The 20,846-nt window shown below is 56.7% G+C and overlaps 2 protein-coding genes across 2 annotated transcripts; one reads left to right on the top strand and one right to left on the bottom strand.

The window, feature by feature from the left end:
• Positions 1-1,465: 1,465 nt before the first annotated feature.
• VTJ04DRAFT_2003 (uncharacterized protein) lies at positions 1,466-11,128 on the top strand (the record flags this gene model as incomplete). Its single annotated transcript, XM_069359754.1, has 2 exons — positions 1,466-7,911; positions 7,966-11,128. The coding sequence occupies 2 exons, from the start codon at positions 1,466-1,468 to the stop codon at positions 11,126-11,128; spliced, it is 9,609 nt and encodes a 3,202-aa protein (XP_069224611.1).
• Positions 11,129-11,896: 768 nt separating this feature from the next.
• VTJ04DRAFT_2002 (uncharacterized protein) lies at positions 11,897-20,770 on the bottom strand (the record flags this gene model as incomplete). The annotated part of the gene is made up of 3 exons (XM_069359753.1): positions 11,897-16,589; positions 16,639-17,786; positions 17,837-20,770. The coding sequence occupies 3 exons, from the start codon at positions 20,768-20,770 to the stop codon at positions 11,897-11,899; spliced, it is 8,775 nt and encodes a 2,924-aa protein (XP_069224610.1).
• Positions 20,771-20,846: the final 76 nt, after the last annotated feature.

Here is a 20,846-nt window from a genome sequence, read left to right as displayed (position 1 = left end):
TAGTAACCGTGTTAGATAGTCAAAATGTTGAAGATCAAATTTGAAGAAGATAACGAGCAGAAAACGTGTGACGTGTTTGGGCCAGATATCCCGTACGGGAGCGATCAGATGAGGGAAATCCGTCAATATTCAGACAATGTTGGGGGACCTAAAGGACCTTGATTGATGCAATGGAGGGTTCATTATGACGAAGTTGCCCGTCGGAATTTGGGGATCTTCACTGCAACTATTTCGTAATACGACACTTCCAGGTTTCACAGCATCTAAAGAGTGATTCATTTGGAAAAGGTAAAAAACGAACAAACAAAATAGGGGAAGAGACGAGTGAAGAAAAAGAGAAAAGGGCCAAAGGAGAAAAAGGGAAAAAGAAAAATAAGAAAAGGAAAAGAAGACGACAAAAAAGGAAAGAAAAACCAAAAAAGAATAAATAAGAAAAGGAATAACCAGAATAAAAGGACTGTTTCCCTTCCATCGGTATCTCAAACCTCCTGCCTGCCAGTTTGTTGTTGTTGCCCAGCGCTGCTACCATCAGGTAGACAAATCTAAATGACGTCATGCCAGGAACGAGGTGGGATGCAGACAGGGCGGGACAGGACAGAAGCAGGACTCCACTTTCGAACAGTGTCTTGGCATCTGGGTTTCCAGCAACCGGAGATGATTGTCCGCAGCTTCGCATAACCTTAAGACCATCCAAATACTTACTTCCAGTTTTTCGGCAGTTGGTCGTTCTGAAACTGATGTTCAACAGTGGGTTGTTCACAAAACTTCTCTCGCTGCAATGCCACTGCCCGTCCTCGAATGGTCAGGCGCCGAGCAGAGCTTGAGACCGGGAAACTGTGGGGCCCCGCAGCCCAAATGGCTCTGGGTGGTCAAAGCTTCCCCACCCCAGTTCCTGCCCAAGCCTTGGAAGCTCTGGAACCCTGAAAAAGAACCCTGACATCAGGCCCAGCCAGCCCAGCCAGTCCAGCCAGCCTCCTGCGGCCCGTCGTCATCATCGGCACCAACCGAACCTCCCAGAGTCCAGCGTCAGAGGGGCAATCCGGCCCGGTTTTCTGTCTCGAGTTGCCATCTGCATGTTGTCCCAGCTTGTTTGTGTCGACTCCGAGAATCTACGCCGTTCAAGGCCCATTGTACTTGCTGGTAGCAATACACTGATTGTGCTGCGCATATTGTTCTTCGTCTGGTTGGTGCTGAAAGACCCGTCCCATCTTCCCTTGTGCCCCCTGGCTGACAAAGCCGTGCTGAACAGATAGAGTTTCCTTTTGAAAGGCGTTGCGAGTACGCTTCGACATGATTGACACTCGGGTTTCCACGACATTCTTCCCACAACGCTAGCGGACACAAATATCGCAAAGCCCTCACCCACACCCACTCACCTGAACTCCATCCCATGACCCCGCAGCGCCTATCTCAATAACCTCATCCGTCAATCCCCCTGCCCGGGTAACGGCAACACACAGTCAAGATGCTGGAAGGGCTGGTTGCCGGGTTGCTCAACCGCTTCCTGGGCATGTACGTCAAGAACTTTGACCCTACTCAGCTCAAGGTCGGTATCTGGAGTGGCGACGTCAGGCTCAGTCAGCTAGAGCTGCGTCGCGAAGCCCTAGACCAGCTCAAGCTCCCCATAAACGTCGTCGAAGGGCACTTGGGCGAGCTAAAACTGGTCATCCCATGGTCCAACCTCCGCGGCGAACCCGTCCGGGTCACCATTGAGGATGTCTTCCTGTTGGCCTCCCCGAAAGAGGAGGCCCAGTACAACGAGGAGGAGGAAGCAGCACGGAAACATCGGCTGAAGATGGAAAAGCTCGACTCGGCAGAGCTGCTGAAGGAAAGATCCAGGGAAGGGCTCAGCCAGGAGGAACAGAAGCGCAGCCAGAGCTTCACCGAGAGCCTCGTCACGAAAATCGTGGACAACCTTCAAATCGATATCAAGAACATTCACATCCGATATGAGGACGCCATCTCAGACCCCGGCCATCCGTTCTCTCTTGGCATCACTCTCGAGAAGTTCAGTGCCGTCAGCACGGACAGCGATTGGAACCAGATGTTCATCCAGGACTCGACATCTACCACCCACAAACTGGCCACTCTTGAAGCTCTGGCCGTGTACTGGAACACAGATACCAAGCTAATGGGCCCGGGCCGCGAGGTGGCCACTCCAGACATGGAAATCACACCCCATGATGAAATGCTCAACAACCTTCGCGCCATGATCGCGGGCAGCGGCAGTGAGCTTGCTGACCATCAGTTCATCCTGAAGCCTGTGTCCGGCCAGGCCAAGATAGAACTTGATAAGACGGGCAACCCTCAAGCCCCGAAGTTCAAGGCGAACCTCCTCTTCGACGAGATTGGCCTGGTCTTGGATGATCAACAATACCGCGACGCCCTGATGATGCTCGACCTCTTCCACTACTTTATCCGCCACCAAGAGTACAAGAAATTCCAGCCGAAGGGTGTGACGGTGAAGGAGGACCCTCGAGCATGGTTCCGGTTTGCTGGAAATGCCGTCTTGAGCAAGATACATGAACGGAACCGGCGATGGTCCTGGGAATACTTCAAGGAGCGCAGGGATGACCGGCGGCGGTACATTGAGCTCTTCAAGAAACGCAAACAGAACCTGCAGTTGACGGCCGAGGAGGCCGAGGACATGAAGAGGCTTGAGTGGAAGCTGAGTTACGAAGACCTCCGATTCTGGCGTTCTTTGGCCCGCAATCAGCTCAAGAAAGAGAACGCCGAGGCTCTTAAACGTCAAGAGCCTCAGCAGCAGCAACAGGGTTGGCTCGCCTGGGTGTGGGGTTCCAAGCCTCAACAAACCCAAGAGAAGCAGGACGAGCTCGAAAACACCCGCATCACCGAGGAGCAACGCAAGGAGCTCTACGAGGTTATTGACTGGGACGAGAAGGCCGCCCTGGCTGCGGAGGTCGACGTTCCAAGAGAAACAGTCAAGATGCAGGTCGAGACATCGCTGAGCACCGGCAGTTTCACCCTCAAGCAGGGTCCGCATGGCCAAACGCGCGATCTGATCAGCCTGCATTTCGATGTGTTCCGAGCAAAGGGCATTAAGCGGCCCGACTCATTCTTGGTGGATCTCAGTCTCGGTGGCCTCCGCGTCAACGACGGTACAACACCGAACACTCTCTACAAGGAGATTGTGCGGGTCAAGGATGCGCCAACAATCAAGGGTCAGAGGCGACTCTCCATCACTGAGCTCGAAACAGTCCACGAAGAGGCCTTCTTTCAGCTCCAACTGGAGCAAAATCCTCTTGATGGGCAAGGAGACTTTGCCGTGACAGCAAAGCTCAAGCCCCTCGAGATTGTTTGGAATCCGAACGTTGTGGTCGGCGTTGTCGACTTCTTCAGGCCTCCAGAGCGGCACATGGAGTCCATCACTGCCCTCATGGAGACGGCGGGTGCCACCGTTGAGGGCCTGCGCGAGCAGACACGGGCCGGACTCCAGTTTGCCCTCGAAGAGCACAAGACGGTGAACGCCAAGCTGGACCTGCAAGCCCCTCTCATCATCGTTCCTGAGAGTGTCACAAGCATGAAGTCGCAATGCGTCATCCTCGATGCCGGCCACATCAGTGTAACGAGTGAACTGGTTGACGAGAAGACCTTGAAGGAGATCCAATCCAAACAATCGCAGGCTTACACAGATGAGGATCTGAAGCGGCTGCAATCACTCATGTATGATCGTTTCCTGGTCAAGCTCACGTCCACCCAAGTCCTGATCGGCCCGTCCGTCGATGACACCAAGCGTCAATTGACTGAGAGAGACGAGCGTCACATCTTCCACGTCGTTGACAAAATTAACGTCGATTTTGTTGTCGAAACATCGATCCTCCCCAAAGCCCCGAACCTCACAAAGTTCAAGATCTCTGGCCACATGCCTGTGCTTCAAGTGATTGCATCTGATTCCAAATACAAGACTCTCATGCGTATCATCGAAGTCGCAATTCCCAAATTTGGCGGGGACCAAAGTGAACCAACAAGTACGACCCCTCAGCGGCCGCGCATCGAGAGCACTGTGTCGGCGCGGTCCCGTCGGGACAGCGAGAGGCGCAAATCCACCCAGATTCTGCCCTTTGTGGCACAGCAAGAGGCCATCGTCATCGACGACGATGACCTCGACGATGACGAAAGCGAGAATTTCGAGGATGCCAAGGAGAGTTCACCTGACGAGCAGCTCCGGATCAAGCAACGGCTCTTCGTGTTCGGGTTTACCGTGGACAAACTTAAAGGTTCCCTCTACCGCAGTGATCCGGACAAGAAAAGGCCCGACCAGTTGCTCGTCGAGCTGGTGGCAGAGGATTTTGGAGTGCAGTTCCAGCAACGGCCCTTTGACATGAGCGCCGAGGTCTCCCTTGGGTCTGTCACAGTGGACGACTTTGTCGAGAACTCTCCAGCCGAGTTCAAGTCAATTGTGTCATCCGGTGACATGGAGGACCGCGGGGCGGAAAAGGAGTTGGTCCATATCAAGTTCTGTCGCGTCAAGAAGGAGTCTCCAGAGTTCATGTCGGTCCATGAGGGCATCGAAACTTCTGTCGACGTTGCGATCTCGACCATCAACTTTGTTGTCACTCGAAAGACGCTCCTCACGCTGTTGGACTTCATCCTGGTGACGTTCACCAATCCTCAGCCAGCCAATGGTGCCCCTCAACGAACAATCACGGACTCAGATTCGATATCGAGTTCCGACAGTGAATTAGAACCCCCTCCACCACCGCCAGCCGAGGCCGGGCTCATCAGGGTCAAGGTGGATCTTAAGAGTATCCGAATGATCCTTAACAACGACGGCATCCGGCTCGCTACCTTGTCTTTCAACCATGGCGATGTCTGTGTTTCCATCCGAGGCCCAACCATGCGTGTGTCGACAAAACTGGGGAACCTTAGTCTCGTCGACGATGTCAACGTCGGCGTCCCTAGGGACTCTAGCCTCCGCCAGCTTGTCACGATTCAGGGTGACGAGCTTGCCGATTTCCACTACGAGACCTTCGATGCCACGAAGCCCGAGGCTTACCCCGGCTACGACTCGTCCATCTTCTTGCGCGCTGGTTCCGTCAGGGTAAACTTTATGGAGGAGCCTTTCCGCAAGATTGTCGACTTTCTGGTCAAGTTCGGCAAGATGCAGGCCATTTACAACGCTGCGAGACAAGCTGCCGCGAACCAAGCAACCCAGCTCCAGCAGAGCCAAAGCCGGATCAAGTTTGATGTCCTCATCAAGACACCAATTGTTGTTTTCCCACGTGTCGTGTCTCCCGACTCAACGAAACGCGACGTGATCACCGCATACCTCGGTGAGATCTACGCGCAGAACGGGTTTGCGCCACTTGGTGACTCGGAGAGTTCGCCGATTGGCATGAAGCTTTCTGCTGGCATCCGCAACATCCGCTTGACATCACACTTCCACTACAGTCAGGATCGGCATGAGGAACTGGAACTCATCGACCACGTTGACCTCGGCTTCAAGATTACGTACGCGGAACACAAAGAAGGCGTGCAACGGCCAGATCTGGAGATCGAGGGCAGCATGACCGATTTCCACCTCCGCATAACTCCTTACCAGCTGAAGACCCTGCTCGAAATCTCTCGGTCGGTTCCCGCGGCTTTCGCTAGTGATGTCGGCCAGCATACGGCAGCCGCCGAACGTGATGTCGACAACGCAACCCTGCAGCGCGCAAGGACGATGCCCACTTACGCTGGTGTCAACAAAGAGCCTGTGGTGAACATGAGCCCCGAACTCGGGACGCCGGTCAAGGCTTGGACCAAGTTGGACCTAGTGTTCAAGGTGAACGAAATTGGATTGGAGCTTATAAGCGCGTCAGAAGATGCGCCGGTTGGAGATCTTGAGGCTGCGAGTCTATCCAGGTTTAGTCTGAACTCGAGCCGCGTTAAGACGCGCATGGACTCGAACGGAGGCATCGAAGCTGAGGTTGTTGTCCAAACATTCACCATCTACGACACCCGGCACCGGGAGACCAACAAATTCCGGCGCGTGATGACAAGCAGCAACGCCGGCGTCGACCAGCTTATGGCCAGCATCACCATGGCCGGCGGGCAGGAGAGAAACATCATTGCCGTCGTGGCAATTGACAGTCCCCGCTTCATTTTCTCGCTCGACCATCTTTTCGCGATCCAGAAATTCGTAACAGCTGCCACACAGAGTGAGGAGCCGGTCCTTTCTCAGGAGCTTGCCTTGAACAGCCCTGAGGAGATGAGCGATGCAGAGTCCATTCAGGCTTCGGGCCGCCCAAGTTTGGAAGGCAGCACTCCTTCGCTTCAGTCGGGCGTCTCGACCGCACCTTCAGAGCAACCTGGACCCAAGACCTCAATCGCATACAGGGTGAACATTGTCGACGCTCAGGTCATCTTCATCGCCAATCCGATGATCACAAACTCCGAGGCCATCGTCCTGGGAACCAAGGAAGTTGTCCTCTCGCAGCAACACTCCCTCACATTCCAGGTCTCCCAGTGTGGCATGTTCCTCTGCCGTATGGATAGGTTTGATGACTCACGCCTCCGGATCATCGACGACTTCTCTCTCCATGTGGCGATTGATCAGTCGAAACCCTCCACGATGAAAATCCATGCCGACATTGAGCCGCTAATCCTGAGGCTTTCGCTGCGTGACATTCTCTTGGTTATGCAAACTCTGGCCAAAGCCTCAGAACTCTCTGGGGGAACCCCTCAGGTCGAATCTGCCGTGCAGAAGCCCAAACAACCGAGAACCCCTGGCCTCAAGAAACGGCCAGCGAGCAGCAAACCTTCATCACATGCCCCCACCAGGTCAACTAGGACGAAGAGCACAGGCAGTGTGCATCCTCTTCAAAGCGGCCAGCAGCCTCATGACATTGTCAAGCCACCATCAAGGTTCGAAGAGCTCACGTTGGCGGTCGAGGGGGTCCGTGTCATCCTGCTTGGTGACATCCACGAACTTCCGATTCTTGATATGTGCGTCAACAAGTTTAACGTTGGGGCGGAGAACTGGTCGTCCAATCTCAAGGCCGAGACTGCCCTCAAGATGTACGTCAACGTCTACAACTTTGCCAAGTCAGCATGGGAACCCCTCGTCGAGCCTTGGCAGGTTGGGTTCGGTGTTGCGCGCGACCAAAAGACGGGAGTTCTGTCAGTAGATGTTGCATCCCGCTCCACGTTCGATGTGACCATCACAACTGCCAGCATTGCCCTGTTCTCAAAGTCGTTTGCTTTCTTCGCCCAGGACCAGGACGTTCTCAGCAAGCCGCGTGGCGTGGAGGCCCCCTACCGGATTCGCAACTACACCGGCTTCAATGTCATTCTTCGGTCAAAGCGGCATGGTACCGATGAGGTGACCACCGTTCGCATCGAGGATGGCCAGGAAATTCCGTGGAGCTTCGAAGACTGGGAGCGGATGCGAGAGAGCCTGCTCCGGGACAGCGAGAGCGCAAACAAGATTGCCGTCCTTCTTGAGGGAAGTGGTTTCGATGCTGTCAAGAACATACCACTCTCCAAAGAAGGCGAGGTCTTGTACGCGCTCAAGCCGAAAACTAATGAGGTCCTTCACCGGCTGTGCGTTGACATCAAGCTCGGTGCCGATAACATCAAGTACGTGACGCTTAGGAGTCCGCTGCTTGTCGAGAACGACACGGACCTCCCCGTGGAGCTGGGCGTGTACGATGCGCACCAAGACCACCTGCTCAAGATCGAGAAGATTGCACCTGGCGAGAGTCGGCCTGCCCCTGTCGGTGCTGTTTACCTGAAGAGTTTGCTCGTGAGGCCCGATCCTGGGTTTGGCTATGGGTGGAGCACCGACACGTTGTGGTGGAAGGATCTGCTTGTGCGCCCGACGAAGACGTTGGTGTGCAAGGGGGATCATGGCGAGCCGTTCTACTTCCAAATGTCCGCCCGGTGGGACAAATCCAATCCTCTCACAAAGTACGTCAACTGGCCGTTTTCCATGGTGGATACCATTAACGCTGACGGTGACAGGAACTATCCCTACATGAGGATCAAGTTGTCCGCGCCTGTGACGCTCGAGAACCTGTTGCCGTACGACTTCAACTACCGCATCTACGACAAGAACACCGGCAAGGACTGGACAAACTTCCTCCGCAAGGGAGGTGTTAGCCCCGTCCATATTGTCGAGCTTTCCCATCTGCTCCTGCTCAGCGTGAGCATGCAGGACACCCACTTCAAGCCAAGCGAATACTCCGTCATCAACTCCGGTACCACGGACGAGTACAAGAAGGACGGTCACCTCGTATGTAAGGATGACAGCGGTATGGCCTTGAACCTCCGCCTGCACTACTTCCGCATTCCCGACGGCGGAGGCGCGTTCAAGGTCACTGTGTACAGTCCATACGTCATCCTCAACAAGACGGGATTGGATGTGGCGGTCCGATATCGTAACTTCATCCAAAAGTCACAGGCAGGGCGGGAACCGCTCATCGATCTCGGGCCCGGGAACGAGCGCAAAACTCAGCCTCTCATGTTTTCGTTTGGGACCGACGATCACAGGAACCGCGCCACGATCAAGGCGGGAGACTCTGAGTGGAGCAAACCGCAGAGCTTTGACGCCATCGGAAGCACCAGCGAGGTGGTTCTGCAGTCGGCGAGCAAGAATGCGGAAATGCATCTCGCCATCACCGTCCATACCGGGTCGGGCAAGTACAAGATGGTCAAGACGGTGACGCTCGCGCCGCGGTACGTGATTCAGAACAAGCTTGGAGAGGACATCCAGATTCGCGAACCAAGCTCGTCCAGCTTCATGGTCCTCAAGAATGGGTCGCTTCGACCATTACATTACCTCCAAATGGGCGGCACCAAGCAGCTGTGCCTGTGCTTCCCGGGAGTTGGCAACCAGTGGACGGCGCCTTTCAACATCTCCGACTTGGGGATTACGCACTTGAAGATAGCGAAGGGTCGCGAGCGGCAGCAATTGGTGCGCATCGAAATCCTCATGGAAGAGGGGACGATCTTCCTGAACATCGGCATGGAGCAGCGCAACTGGCCGTTCTCGGTGCGCAACGAAAGCGATACGGACTTCACCTTCTACCAGGTGAACCCGAACGTGGACGAGGACAGCTACGAAGACAGGTCAGGTTGGAGACTCATCCGCTATCGACTCCCGCGTCGGAGCATCATGCCGTACGCCTGGGACTTCCCGGCGGCCAAGAAAAAGGAGCTCTGCATCATGGCTCACAACAGGGAACGGCACGTCAAGCTGGCTGAGATCGGTAACCTCATGCCCATGAAGATCGTTGGGGACGACGGCCAGACAAAGATCATTGACATCAACGTCACTGCGGACGGGCCGACACAGACACTCATCCTGTCCAACTTCAAGCCATCACGTAGCTTGTATCGGCAACGCGCCAACGCTGGGTCCGGGGCTGGTCGCGAAGGATTCGAGGCGAAGGAGCTCGACACCAACACGACGTTCCGGGCGCAACTGCGGCTCTCTGGTATCGGCGTGTCACTCATCAACGCGCAGCTGAAGGAGCTGGCTTACATCACGCTCAAGGATGTTCAGCTCCGGTACACCGACTCGCCCTTGTACCAGACATTCAGTCTGGCTGTCAAGTGGATCCAAATCGACAATCAGCTCTACGGTGGCATCTTCCCCATGATTCTCTACCCGAGTGTCGTGCCCAGGCGGGCGCAGGATCTCGATGCGCACCCGTCGCTACACGCCATGATCACGCGCGTCAAGGACGACTCGTATGGTGTCGAGTACATCAAGTACGCGACGGTGCTGGTGCAGGAGATGACGTTGGAGCTCGACGAGGACTTCATCTACGCGGTGCTCGAGTTCTCTCGGATCCCCGGCGCGTCATGGTCGACTGTCGAAGAAAAGGATCGATTGTGCGACGACCGGCTCGACATTCCTCAGCCCAAGGCGCAGCAGACAGGGCGCGACATCTACTTCGAGGTGCTCAACATCCAACCGATGCAACTGGATCTATCGTTCGTGCGCACAGAACGAGTCAACGTCGAGGACAAGACCTCGTCTCGAAACCCGCTCATGTTCTTCCTGAACGTCCTGACCATGGCTCTGGGTAACATCAACGATGCCCCCGTGCGATTTAACGCGTTGATGCTGGAGAACGTGCGCGTGTCGGCACCTGTGCTGATCCAAAGCATCTCGAACCACTACAGCCAGGAGGCATTGGGCCAAATCCACAAGATCCTGGGTAGTGCCGACTTCTTGGGGAATCCAGTCGGTTTGTTCAGCAACATCAGCTCCGGCTTTGTCGACATTTTCTACGAGCCGTATCAGGGTCTCATCATGTCGGATCGGCCTGAGGATTTCGGCATTGGGCTTGCTCGCGGAGCGGGCTCTTTCTTCAAGAAGTCGGTTTACGGCGTCACGGACTCGTTTTCCAAGTTCACGGGCAGCTTCGCCAAGGGTCTTGCGGCGGCCACAATGGACAAGCAATTCCAAGACCGCCGACGCATCACTCGCGCTCGTAACCGCCCGAAGCACGCACTCTTCGGCGTCCAGGCGGGCGCCAATAGCCTTATCACCTCGGTCGCGTCGGGCGTCACGGGCCTCGCGCGCAAGCCTCTCGAGGGTGCGGAGCAGGAGGGCGCGCTGGGCTTCTTCAAGGGCATCGGCAAAGGCGTGGTCGGGCTGGCGACGAAGCCGGCCATCGGCGTCCTCGACTTCGCGTCCAACATCTCGGAAGGCGTGCGCAACACAACCACCGTCTTCGACGGCGCCGAGCTCGACCGCGTCCGCCTGCCCCGCCACATCCCCGCCAGCGGCATCGTGCCGCCCTACTCGCAACGCGAGGCGCTCGGGCAGAGCTGGCTCAAGCAGGTGGACAATGGCAGGTACTTCAACGAGTCGTACATTGCGCACATTGAGCTGCGCGGGGACGACAACGGGAGCGGGATGGGACTGGTGTTGATTGTGACGTACGCGCATATCCTGTTGGTGAGGACGAGGGGATTGCGGACAGAGTGGGATGTCGCGCTCAAGGATGTGCACACCATCGCCAAGGAGCGCACAGGGCTGAGCTTGACGCTGCGGAATGGGACGCCGGGGCCGTTCATACCCATCAGCGATGAGGATCAGAGGGCGTTTATTTACAACAGTATTCGCATTGCGGTGGAGGAGTTTAATCGGAGGTTTCGAGGATTGCAGTAGTGGTGTGGAGAGGGGGATGCAGCCTAGGTTGGGGGTGGTGAGAGCGTGGCACGGGTGGTATGTATATAGCTAGACGAAGGAGTTGGATAAAATGTCTTGTAATTAACTTTGTTATTTGCAAATTTGAGTGTTGAACGTATGTTGTCCAGGGTCACCTAGGAAGAGCATGCCTAACATTGAGCTTGTACGCTGTCCTCCTCCCACACCTTCTTGGCCCAGACCTCCGCTTTCAATGTCTAGTACGGTTCTGGTCTCGTGGTCAGCAAGGAACTGTAACACAACCTTCGAGCCCTGTATACCGTTGTTGTTCGACTTTTCGCTCTCAGCACACAAAAGCCATATGGATATGTGTCATACGATGTACATGGTCGCAGTACGTAGCCCTTTGCGGCATGAGGAGTTCCTTTGCTAGCGTACAACAACACGAGTAATGGTTCTCGGACTCCCTCAGCAAATATCTTATCGTTTATTTGCATTTTAAGATCATCACATAACTATCCCAAGACTGACCTGAAGTAAAAAGTAGTATAAGCGAATCCCAAACACCGACGCCATGATGTCATTCCCAAGCCGTCTTCCCCGTAGTATCCCATGTCTCACTTCAGGAACGCCACGCTATGAACTCCTAGAACAGGTATACCAAGAACACAAAGCCCGCTCCATGCCGGGGAAGGAAAGAAAAAGGAAAGAAAATGCCAGAAAAAGAAGACAAAATAAAAAGATATAAAAGACTAGAAAAGAAAGAAAAACAAGGAAAGAATCTATCCATCATCCCCTTGAAGGCGTCGTTGCCGCCGACCCATCTCCCCCCTTCACCTGCTGTCGCTGCACCGGCACAACCACAGGCGCCCGCTGCTGCTGTCCACCAGCACTGCTCCCAGCTCGTACCCTTCCAGTCATATTCCCTCCGCCGGGGCTCAACGCCTCTTCCTTTCCCAGTGGCGTCGTAGGCGACAAAGCCAGCGTCGTCCCGCTCGCCATCGTCTCCGTCCCGGCCAGCGTACTCACTACCCCGAGGCTTGTACCCGTAAGAACGCTCGCGCTTCCGAGGGTGCCGCCACCATTCACCCCTAGCCCTAACCCAATCGGAGAGGCTGCGTCCTTCTCCCCATCGCGCAACAACTCCCGATTCTTAATCGCGCCGCGCTCAAACGGCGAGAACCGCCCGCTCGTGCTCGCGCTCGTGAGCGTCGCGCCGGGAGAGAGCGGCGGGAGCGGGGACATGTCGCTTGCGTTGGTGGTGCTGGCGGCGCTGCTACCCTCGGTCATGCTGTCCGGTTCGTTTGTTGAAGCGGCGGAGGCGCTGCGCGGGGAGTGGGGGTGGTGGGAAGGGTTAGGGGTGAGGTTAGGGTTGGACCTGGACGGGTGAACGCGGGGGCTGAGTTGCCGGGGGGTAGTAGCCGTGGTGTTGTTGTTGGTGTTGGGAAGGGGGGCGGTGCGCGGGCCGGATTCGGTGAGGAAGTTGGTTTCTTCGTCTTCTTCAACGATAGGTTCGAAGACTGGGAGGCTGGGGAGTTGAGGAGGTGCGGAGGAGATCGGCGGCGCGGAGGAGATCGGCGGCGCAGGCGCAAGTGTCGGTTGTGAGGGTGGTGGTTGTGATGGTGGCTGTGTTGGCGGAGTAAGAGGAGTTGGACTTGGTTGCGGGCTGAGCCCGCCGATGCCTGGAGAAGCTCTAGGGCTGCCAAAAGCGTTGGGAAGGCTCGGGCTGACAGCGCTGACGATCTTGGGTGCCAAGGGAGAGAGGTCAGCAACCATGGCAGACGCAAGGCCGATGGCGACCGGCGTCGCTGGTGTACGAGGTGGGTGCGTCGGTGTCTGTAACCTGGCGGGTGAGTTGGGGTTCGAACGAGCATTCCCGTCCGGCGGCGTGGGGCTGGTTGCTGTTCGGCCGACGGCAAAGCGGCGAAGACGGTCAAAGTGGTGGCCTATGGACGGGGTGGCAACCAAGGGGAGGCTAGGCTTCCTCTTGTGCCCCTGGGACTCTTGTTTTGCGTTATTCTTGTCCTTCTCCTTGTACTTTGTAGGCTCCTTCTCCTTCCCGCCCCTGTTCTGCGACTGCTGCCGAAGTTTCGACGCGATCAGCTCAAACTGCTTCAGCATGGTCGGGTGGTCCACAATTTCTTCCATCGTCACTTGCAAGTTTGCGTCAGCCCCGGGGACGTCCATGCCCGGCAGCGCCTGGTTCAGCAGGTGCATCATCTGCGCAGCCGGGATCAAGCTGCCCCAGAGATCATAGAATGCGGCGTTGTGGATCTGGTCCTGAGGCACGCCGAGCGTTCGGGGGTTCAAGATGGCAGTCCACACGTCGTCAATCACCGTCTGGACCAGTGTGGCGTGTTCCTCGCTCAGAGTGCTGCCCGCCAGTGCATCTTGGTTCTGAGCGGGCATCTTCGGCTGCAACGGGATCCGCTTCGCCATGCTCCTGTACTGGTATCCTGTTGGGATGATGGGCTGCATGATGTTGACGCTGGTGAGCAGGCTGATGGTGGAGCAGAGCATGCGCAGGGCATTCTCGGCGAACTTCTCGGGGACGCGATCGAGGCAGAAGGTAATGGAAATCTCGTAGCGGTTAGTTGGACGGACGAGTGATCGCACGAACAGGTCCGGCACATCCTGGGCGGCGGACTCGGTGATGGTGAACTTGCAGGCTGCTGGACCAAGGTGGAAGGACTTGGCCTCCGACGTGTTGATGGCTGTGTCCTCTTCCTGGTGCTGCACAAGGGTACTGAAACGAGTCCAGTACGGCCAGGGCGTGCACTTCTCAACGATGGTCAACGTGCCGAGGTTCTCGAACGGCATCCCGGCGACGCGTTGTGCGTGGATGTACTGCAGTAGATTCAACGGCGTGAGCTGCGTATCCGGAAATTGCACACGCACAGGCGTCGCGTTAATCGTGGGGCCCATCACGCCAGCGACCGACTGGCCGCTGGGCAAGCGGATATGACGCCCATCCACCACCTCGCCAAACACGACATCAGAAGAGGCAGAGAGGCTGGCCAGCACCATCGCCCATGCACCCTTGAGCACAGTCTCGAACGAGATGCCCAAGCTAGCAAGCGACCCCAGAGTGATCACCGGGTTGCGGATGGTCTTGACGTTGGTCGACACATGGTATGGCTGGGAGTGAGCCACCACCTGCGTCACCGAGGCGCCCTCCAGGAGGGCACGCCAATACTCCTCCGCTCCAAGAGCGTTCGCCGCTTGTGTCGTGCGCATAAAGTCACAGAATGTCGGGCGACGCGGCGGCTGCGAGCCGTCGTACAGCCTCTTGAGATCCTTCACCAGCAAGGCAACAGACAGGTCATCGTACTGGGCCTTGGACAGCCGCAGGATGAGGATCGACTGTTTGCCAGCGTCGAGGAACATGAACTTGGTGACGGGCGACTCGAAGCGGATGTTTGTCGTCTGGTCTTTCTTGATCACCTTCTCAAGCATGCTGTGCAAGCGCCAAGTCGGACAGTAATGCTTGCGGAATTCGACATCGCTGGACTTGAGAACTGCCTGGTAGAGTCGGCGGTTGTAGGCGACGAACCCAGTGCGGAGGATGGGGTGAATCGCTGCCAGCGTGCGACATGATTCTTCAAGCTTCTTGCCATCAACGGGGCCGGTAAAGCTGAAGACCAGGTAGTTGACGTTGGTGCGCCCAGAAAGCAGGCCGGTTTCGACGTAGCGAATCTGGGCTGATGATGCCTCAGCTGCGTCGGCGATCGCACTCCCATCCACACCAATCCTCGGCGCAATCACCTTCTCAATAAACACCTCCTTAATGGCGTTGGGGTGCATCGGCACCGGCGAGACCGACGTAGCCGGACTGGTCAGCGATGCATCCTGGCTTGCGGGAGTCCCATCGTCGATGGCCACGCCCCTGCTCAGTTCCGTAAGCGTAGCATTCCCAAGCACATCGGCGATCGAGATCGGAATGTTCTGCTGCCGGCAAGTGACCACCAGCTGCGCGGCAAGGATGTCATCGCCGCCAACGCTGAAGAAGCTATCGACCGCCGAAATCTTGGCTTCCTCGACACCAAGCACCCTCGCCCAGATGGCTCGCATCCTCTCTTCCGCCTGCGTTAGGGGCAGTGGTTTGAGGTGCTGGAACTTGCTCTGATTAGGCAGGGTAGCGAGAGAAAGCAGGTCCTCCTTCGTCATTCCGGCAATCATCTTTTGCAAGCGGCGGCGGTTGACCTTGAGCGACGGAGTGATAGGGAGGTGTTTGACCGGGATGAATGCCGACGGGATCATGGAGGGCGGGAACTTGTTCTTGAGTCCGTCTTCGACCAGCTGCTTGGCCAAGACAAGCTTCTCCCTGACTGCCACGCTCAAAGAGGTCAGTTCCTCTTCGCTGTCAAAACTCTCGCCGAGCTCGATAAACACGGCCAGCAGGGTGTCGTTCCTCGTCTGCCCGCGGAAGATGACCTGTTCCACAACCACATCAACCCCCTGACCGAGACACCGGCGGATCTGCTGCTCGATCTCGGTCAAGTTGACCACTTTGCCGTCGTGTTCAAGCTCCTCGCGCTTGCTCGAAATGAACTCCATCAATCCGCTCTGCGTGTATCGCACTCGATGGCCGGTCTTGAAATACCGCACCCTACCCGAGCTGGGCGGCCCCAGTGGCGTCATAGGAGTCATCATTGACTCTCGGTTCGGGTATGAGATACCCAACGTCGGTCCTTCAATGACCAGTTCTCCCACAGCACCAACCGGTACGCGCTTTTTGTGGTCCTCTGGGCTGACGACCAAGAAGGTCCCTGCAAACGGCCGGCCGATGCTCCGCAGGTGATGTGGTCCGAGAGTGTGCAGGAACGCGATGCCAAGGGGACAGACATCCTGAGGGCCGTAGGCGAGGATGACGTTGACCTTGCCATGCCAGATGTTGTACGTATCCTCATCCAATCCGCGCGTGCGGAAGCACACATTTTTGAGCGAGGGCAGAACCGTCGGGTCGATCTTCCTCGACAATGCCGGTGTCATGTAGGACCAGGTTACTTGCATCCGGTTCACGGCTGACGCGAAGTCCTGCAGACGCTCAACGGCCGAGGGCACGCAGACGCAGCCGCCATATGCTAGCGTGGTGAAGATCTCGGTAATGCAGATGTCGACGTTGAAGGAGGAGAGCTGCATGACACGGCTCAGCTGGCTGATGTTGGCGGCCGGGCCCTGGCCTTGGAGTGCGGTGGATAAGGCGGCATGGCTGAACGTGATACCCCGTGCTTCGGTAGAGGATGTCGGGACGAATAGGACGCATGCCGGGTCGCTGGGGGCAGCCATCGACGTGATCGGCCCTTGCTGAGGGAGTGACCTCATGAAGTCATCGGTCACCACCACGACCTGCTCAAATAGGTTGGTCAAAACAGGGACGGCGAGTTCCGAGGAGATGGCGACGCGCGAGTTGAGTCGTTCAAAGATGGGCTGGATCATGTTGAGCTCGAGGGAGTCAATGGGGACAAAGGCACCACCGGACCTACGGGGGTTAGCAGAGTATCTCACCATCGGGCTGTATCAAAACATACTTGAGAACCGCGAGCATCGCCACAGGCGCCAGCTTGCACTTGTCCATGACCACTGGAACAACAGAATGCGGCCCAACGCCGGCATCAACCAGATGATGTGCCAACTTGGTTGCCTCCTCCTCGAGTTGGAGGTACGTGTACGACCCATCCCACGAGCAAATGGCCTGCGAGGCTGGCTGTGCCTCGGCTTGGAGGCTGATGAGCTCATGGACCAGCGTCTCCAGCTGTTCCTCCACATAAGGAGGGTTCTCTGCCTCCCACGCGAGGACCTGCGCATAGTCATGATCGGCAAACAGATCCACGACCCCAAGCGCGTTGTTTGGCGCTGACAGAATAGTCTTGATCGCCTTGCCTAACGTGTTGGCAACGTTCACGGCCTGCTCAGGGGCCATGACGCGCTGGCCGATATCCACTGTCAGCTTCCCGGCTGTGAACCGCAAGTTGACCACAAGGTCTACATCAAACGTTTGTTGCAGCGCCACAGGTTTGAGCTCGAAGCTCGTGCGGGTTGTGAACTTGCTGTTCAAACCAGCGGGCTCCTCGGTGAAGGTCAGACACGAGTTGTACAGGCGGTCGCCGCCCTTCATGCCCAGGCGGTGCTGGATCTCGGCGATGGTGAAATGTTGGTGAGGGATGCTCGCAGCCAGCTGCTCCTCCACCATGTGCAGTGCTGCGACGAGGGTGCTGTTCGGCACCAACTCGTAACTGCAGGCAACCACGTTGGAAAAGGAGCCAACCGCGTGTCGCATGCCGAGGATGGAGTCATCGCGTCCTAGCGTCTGGAACCCAAAGCACACACGATTTGAGCCCGTGTAGCAGCGGAGGAGGAGAGCCCAGGCCAGCTGCAGGATTGATTCGGTCGTCGTCTTGTGAGTTCGGGAGAAGCCTGAGAGTTGGTAGGACGTGATGTCCAGCTCGACGCAGGTGTTGACGAAGGTAAGTTCGTCTGGGAGGATGGACAGGCGAGGGAAGAGACATGGAGGAACACCTTGGAGCTTCTCGCGCCAAAACTCGAGGCTGCTCTCCTGGCGGACGGAGGCAAGGAAGTAAATGTAATGGGGATAGGAGAATTGGTCCGAGTCAATGAGCGCGCGTTCCGTAGCGTAGGCTCGACGCAGGTCATGAAGAAGGATGTGGATGCTCAGAGACTACAAGGGGTCAGCGTGGTGCGCACAAACCATCGGAGCTATCCACTTACATCGCAGAGCGCTGTGCTGATATCCAACTTGACAAATGTCCTGGTAGGCGCCTTGCACACAGTCAAGCGGTGGAGCGGTTTGCTCTCGGTCGGTCGAAGGTTGGGCAGATTACTGAGCTCATACACAGGGTCTTCCGCAGGGGCGGTATCGATGAAGAGCATGTCGGGAGACACACGGCGGAGGATGACCACATCCCACAAGCCCGTCTCGGTCACACTCTCGGTAAATACCGTCCGTAACGCAGAATGGCGCATGGTGACCTGCTCCCAGGCTCTGCATATCCTAGAGATGTCGACGGGGTCTCCATTTGGCGACGCAAACTCGTAAATGGCGTGCAGATAGCACGTATCAGGCCTCTGGGCCTGGCTGATCAGGATGCTTTGCTGGACAGCAGTGACTGGGTAGATGGTCTCAACGCCGCGGACACTTGCGAGGCGGAGTGCCGGGACACGCTCCTTATTGAACTTCTCCAACCCTTCGTACGTGACGTCAAGGTGCGGGACATCGGCCTGCGTGAGCTCCTGGGGGTGGTATCGCAGCTTTGTGATAGCGTCGAGCAAGAGGTGCTCGTATCTCTGCACCCATTGCGCGATCCGCGCCTGGTCTTTGGAGAACTGGTTGTACAGGAACTTGATCTTTGCACTTCCCTGATCGACCATGGCACCAACTTCGAACAAGGCAATCCGCCCCACGTTGCCGCCGATATCTGATATGTTCGAGGTTACTGACATGCCGGGGATGGGCAATTGCTCCAGGACACCGTTGTCACGTTCCAAGTGCTGCATCGAGCCAGCATAGCTGAAGATGATCTCAAACGGCCAGTCTCTGGCGACCAAGCTTTCCCTGTCGTAATGATAGAACCGAGAGGCAAAATAGGGGGCGCCGCGTCCGGGAATCGACCTGCGAACATCCTTGAGTCGACGGAGAACGTTGATAATGTCGTCGGTATCGTTGATTTGGAGACTGATGGGACACAGCGAAGTGAACCAACCCACCGTCTCAGAGATGTCGACATCCGGGTTCAGGGGTTCGCGGCCGTGTTCTTGGTTCCAAACCACAGGAACGGGCCGGTCGTGGAAAGTCTGAGCGAAAGAAAGCAAAAGCGCAGCGAGGTAGACGTCGACTGAATCAGTCATGAACACTTGGTTGCATGATGTCTGGAGGATTGTGGTCAACTCTGGGCTCAAAGAGAACCCGGCTTCCGCCGCATCGCTATAGGTATTCGGCGCATCCTGGAGGCCCCAGTATGAGTAGTCCCCTGGCTGCAAGGGGAATGGTAGAAGGCTCGCGGGATCTGGACTGGTGGCCCCGGCCTTTTGCAAGTCGACCCATTTGTGAAACGGCATGGAGCGCTGAGACATGAGGCTTCCATTCTCGAGGAGCTCGTCGAGGTCGTGGATGATGGTCCTCCAGGATGGGAGGTCTACCGCGAGATGGTGGGCCACGAGATACAGCAATTGTTGGCCATCGCTTGTTGCGAGGTACTCCACGGAGAAGATGGGACCGGTTTCGATATCGATTGACGTTTGCGCGCGTTCAATGATACTAAAGAGCTCTGCGTCCGATTGGATGGAGTTGTGAGAGAACGTATATGAGCCCGAAATCTCAGGCAGGACGCGCTGCACCCAGCCATTCAACCCGCGTCCAAAGCGGACGCGCAGCATCGAGTGATGCGCCACGACTGCCTGGACGGCGGCGGAGACGTCATCGATCGAGAACGCCTTCTTGAAACGCATTAGCAAGCTCAGGTTGAACCGATAGCTCCCATCCGGGGCATGCCTCCGGCGCAAATCCCCTCCCATACTGGTCTGGAAATAGAGGTGCTGCATCGGCGACAGGTCAAAGATGTCGGATGTCTCCTCGTCCCACTTGTGAGCCAACCCGCCCCGAGACGCGGCGATAGCAGCCAGTTCTGACAAGGTCACAGACCCAAGGGCTTCCGAAGGGTGGATGTAGATGGACTCATATTTGCAGCGGGCGGCAAGTTCCATGGCGGTCATTTCGTCGCCACCGAGCTGGGAGAAGGAAAAGTTCACTCCAATCTGGGATTGTGGTATGTCCAAGACCTTGCCGACCAGTCTCTGTATCGACTTTTCCATGCCTGATGTCGGCGGTTGGAGTGCCTCCTGGTGCTCCAGGCTCATCGCTTGGTGGTAGACATTCTCATTCATATTCTGCGCCCATGTGCGCAACCGCCGCACATCGACATCGCCGGCATCGGTCATGGGCATGATCTCCAACGCAATCCAAACATCCGGCACCTTCTCGGGGGGTAGCGTGGTCTCGGCAGCTTGCTTCAGTCGAGCGATCAAGGTTCCCGCGAAGAGAGCGTGTGATTGGGGCACAAGGTTCACGGGGCAGGGCCCAGAGGATGTTGAGGTCACCGTCGGCTGTGGTATGCTGGAAAGGGTGAACAAGCCGATAAGCTTCCCGTCGAGCAAGCCTGCCTTTGGTCGTATCACGACGATCCTCCCGACGTCTTGCTGAAGGCCCATTTCCTCCTCTATCTCTGTCTTCTTCGGCGGCTTCGGGAGAGCGCCATCTTTGGGCTCGGGCATGATGGACATGCGGCTTGCGCGGTGGATCTCGACCGGGGCGATCATCACATTCTCGGCGGTTTCTGATGCGGCGAGTCGTGTCTGCGGCGGACAAGGCGAAATGCAGGCCTGGAGTTCCGTGAGACTGGCGCACCGCAGAATGTCCTTCACCTTAATGTCCATGCCAGCATCCAAGCAAGCTTCGCGCAGCGCAAGGGCGGTTTGTTCGTTTCCGCCCAGGTCTCGAAAGGACGCATGAGGCGTGAGGGCTTCTGGGGCAATACCGAGGACGTGGCAGACGAGGAGCAACAAGCGCTCTCCGTTGTCGTCGTCGGCTGTCAACTCAGAGGGTGACGTATTGACTGGTGGTGGCGATGGCCTCGGAGCGGCGGCCATGGTGAAAAGAGACCCCAGCACGGGGCAGAAGGGGATGATGCCAGCTTGGACAGCAAGATACGGCGTTGGGAAACTA

This window comes from Mycothermus thermophilus, assembly GCF_041956435.1.
Source record: "Mycothermus thermophilus strain CBS 625.91 unplaced genomic scaffold VTJ04scaffold_1, whole genome shotgun sequence".
In the NCBI taxonomy this organism is placed as follows: Eukaryota; Fungi; Ascomycota; class Sordariomycetes; order Sordariales; family Chaetomiaceae; genus Mycothermus; species Mycothermus thermophilus.
This window is presented reverse-complemented; position numbering and strand designations above follow the sequence as displayed.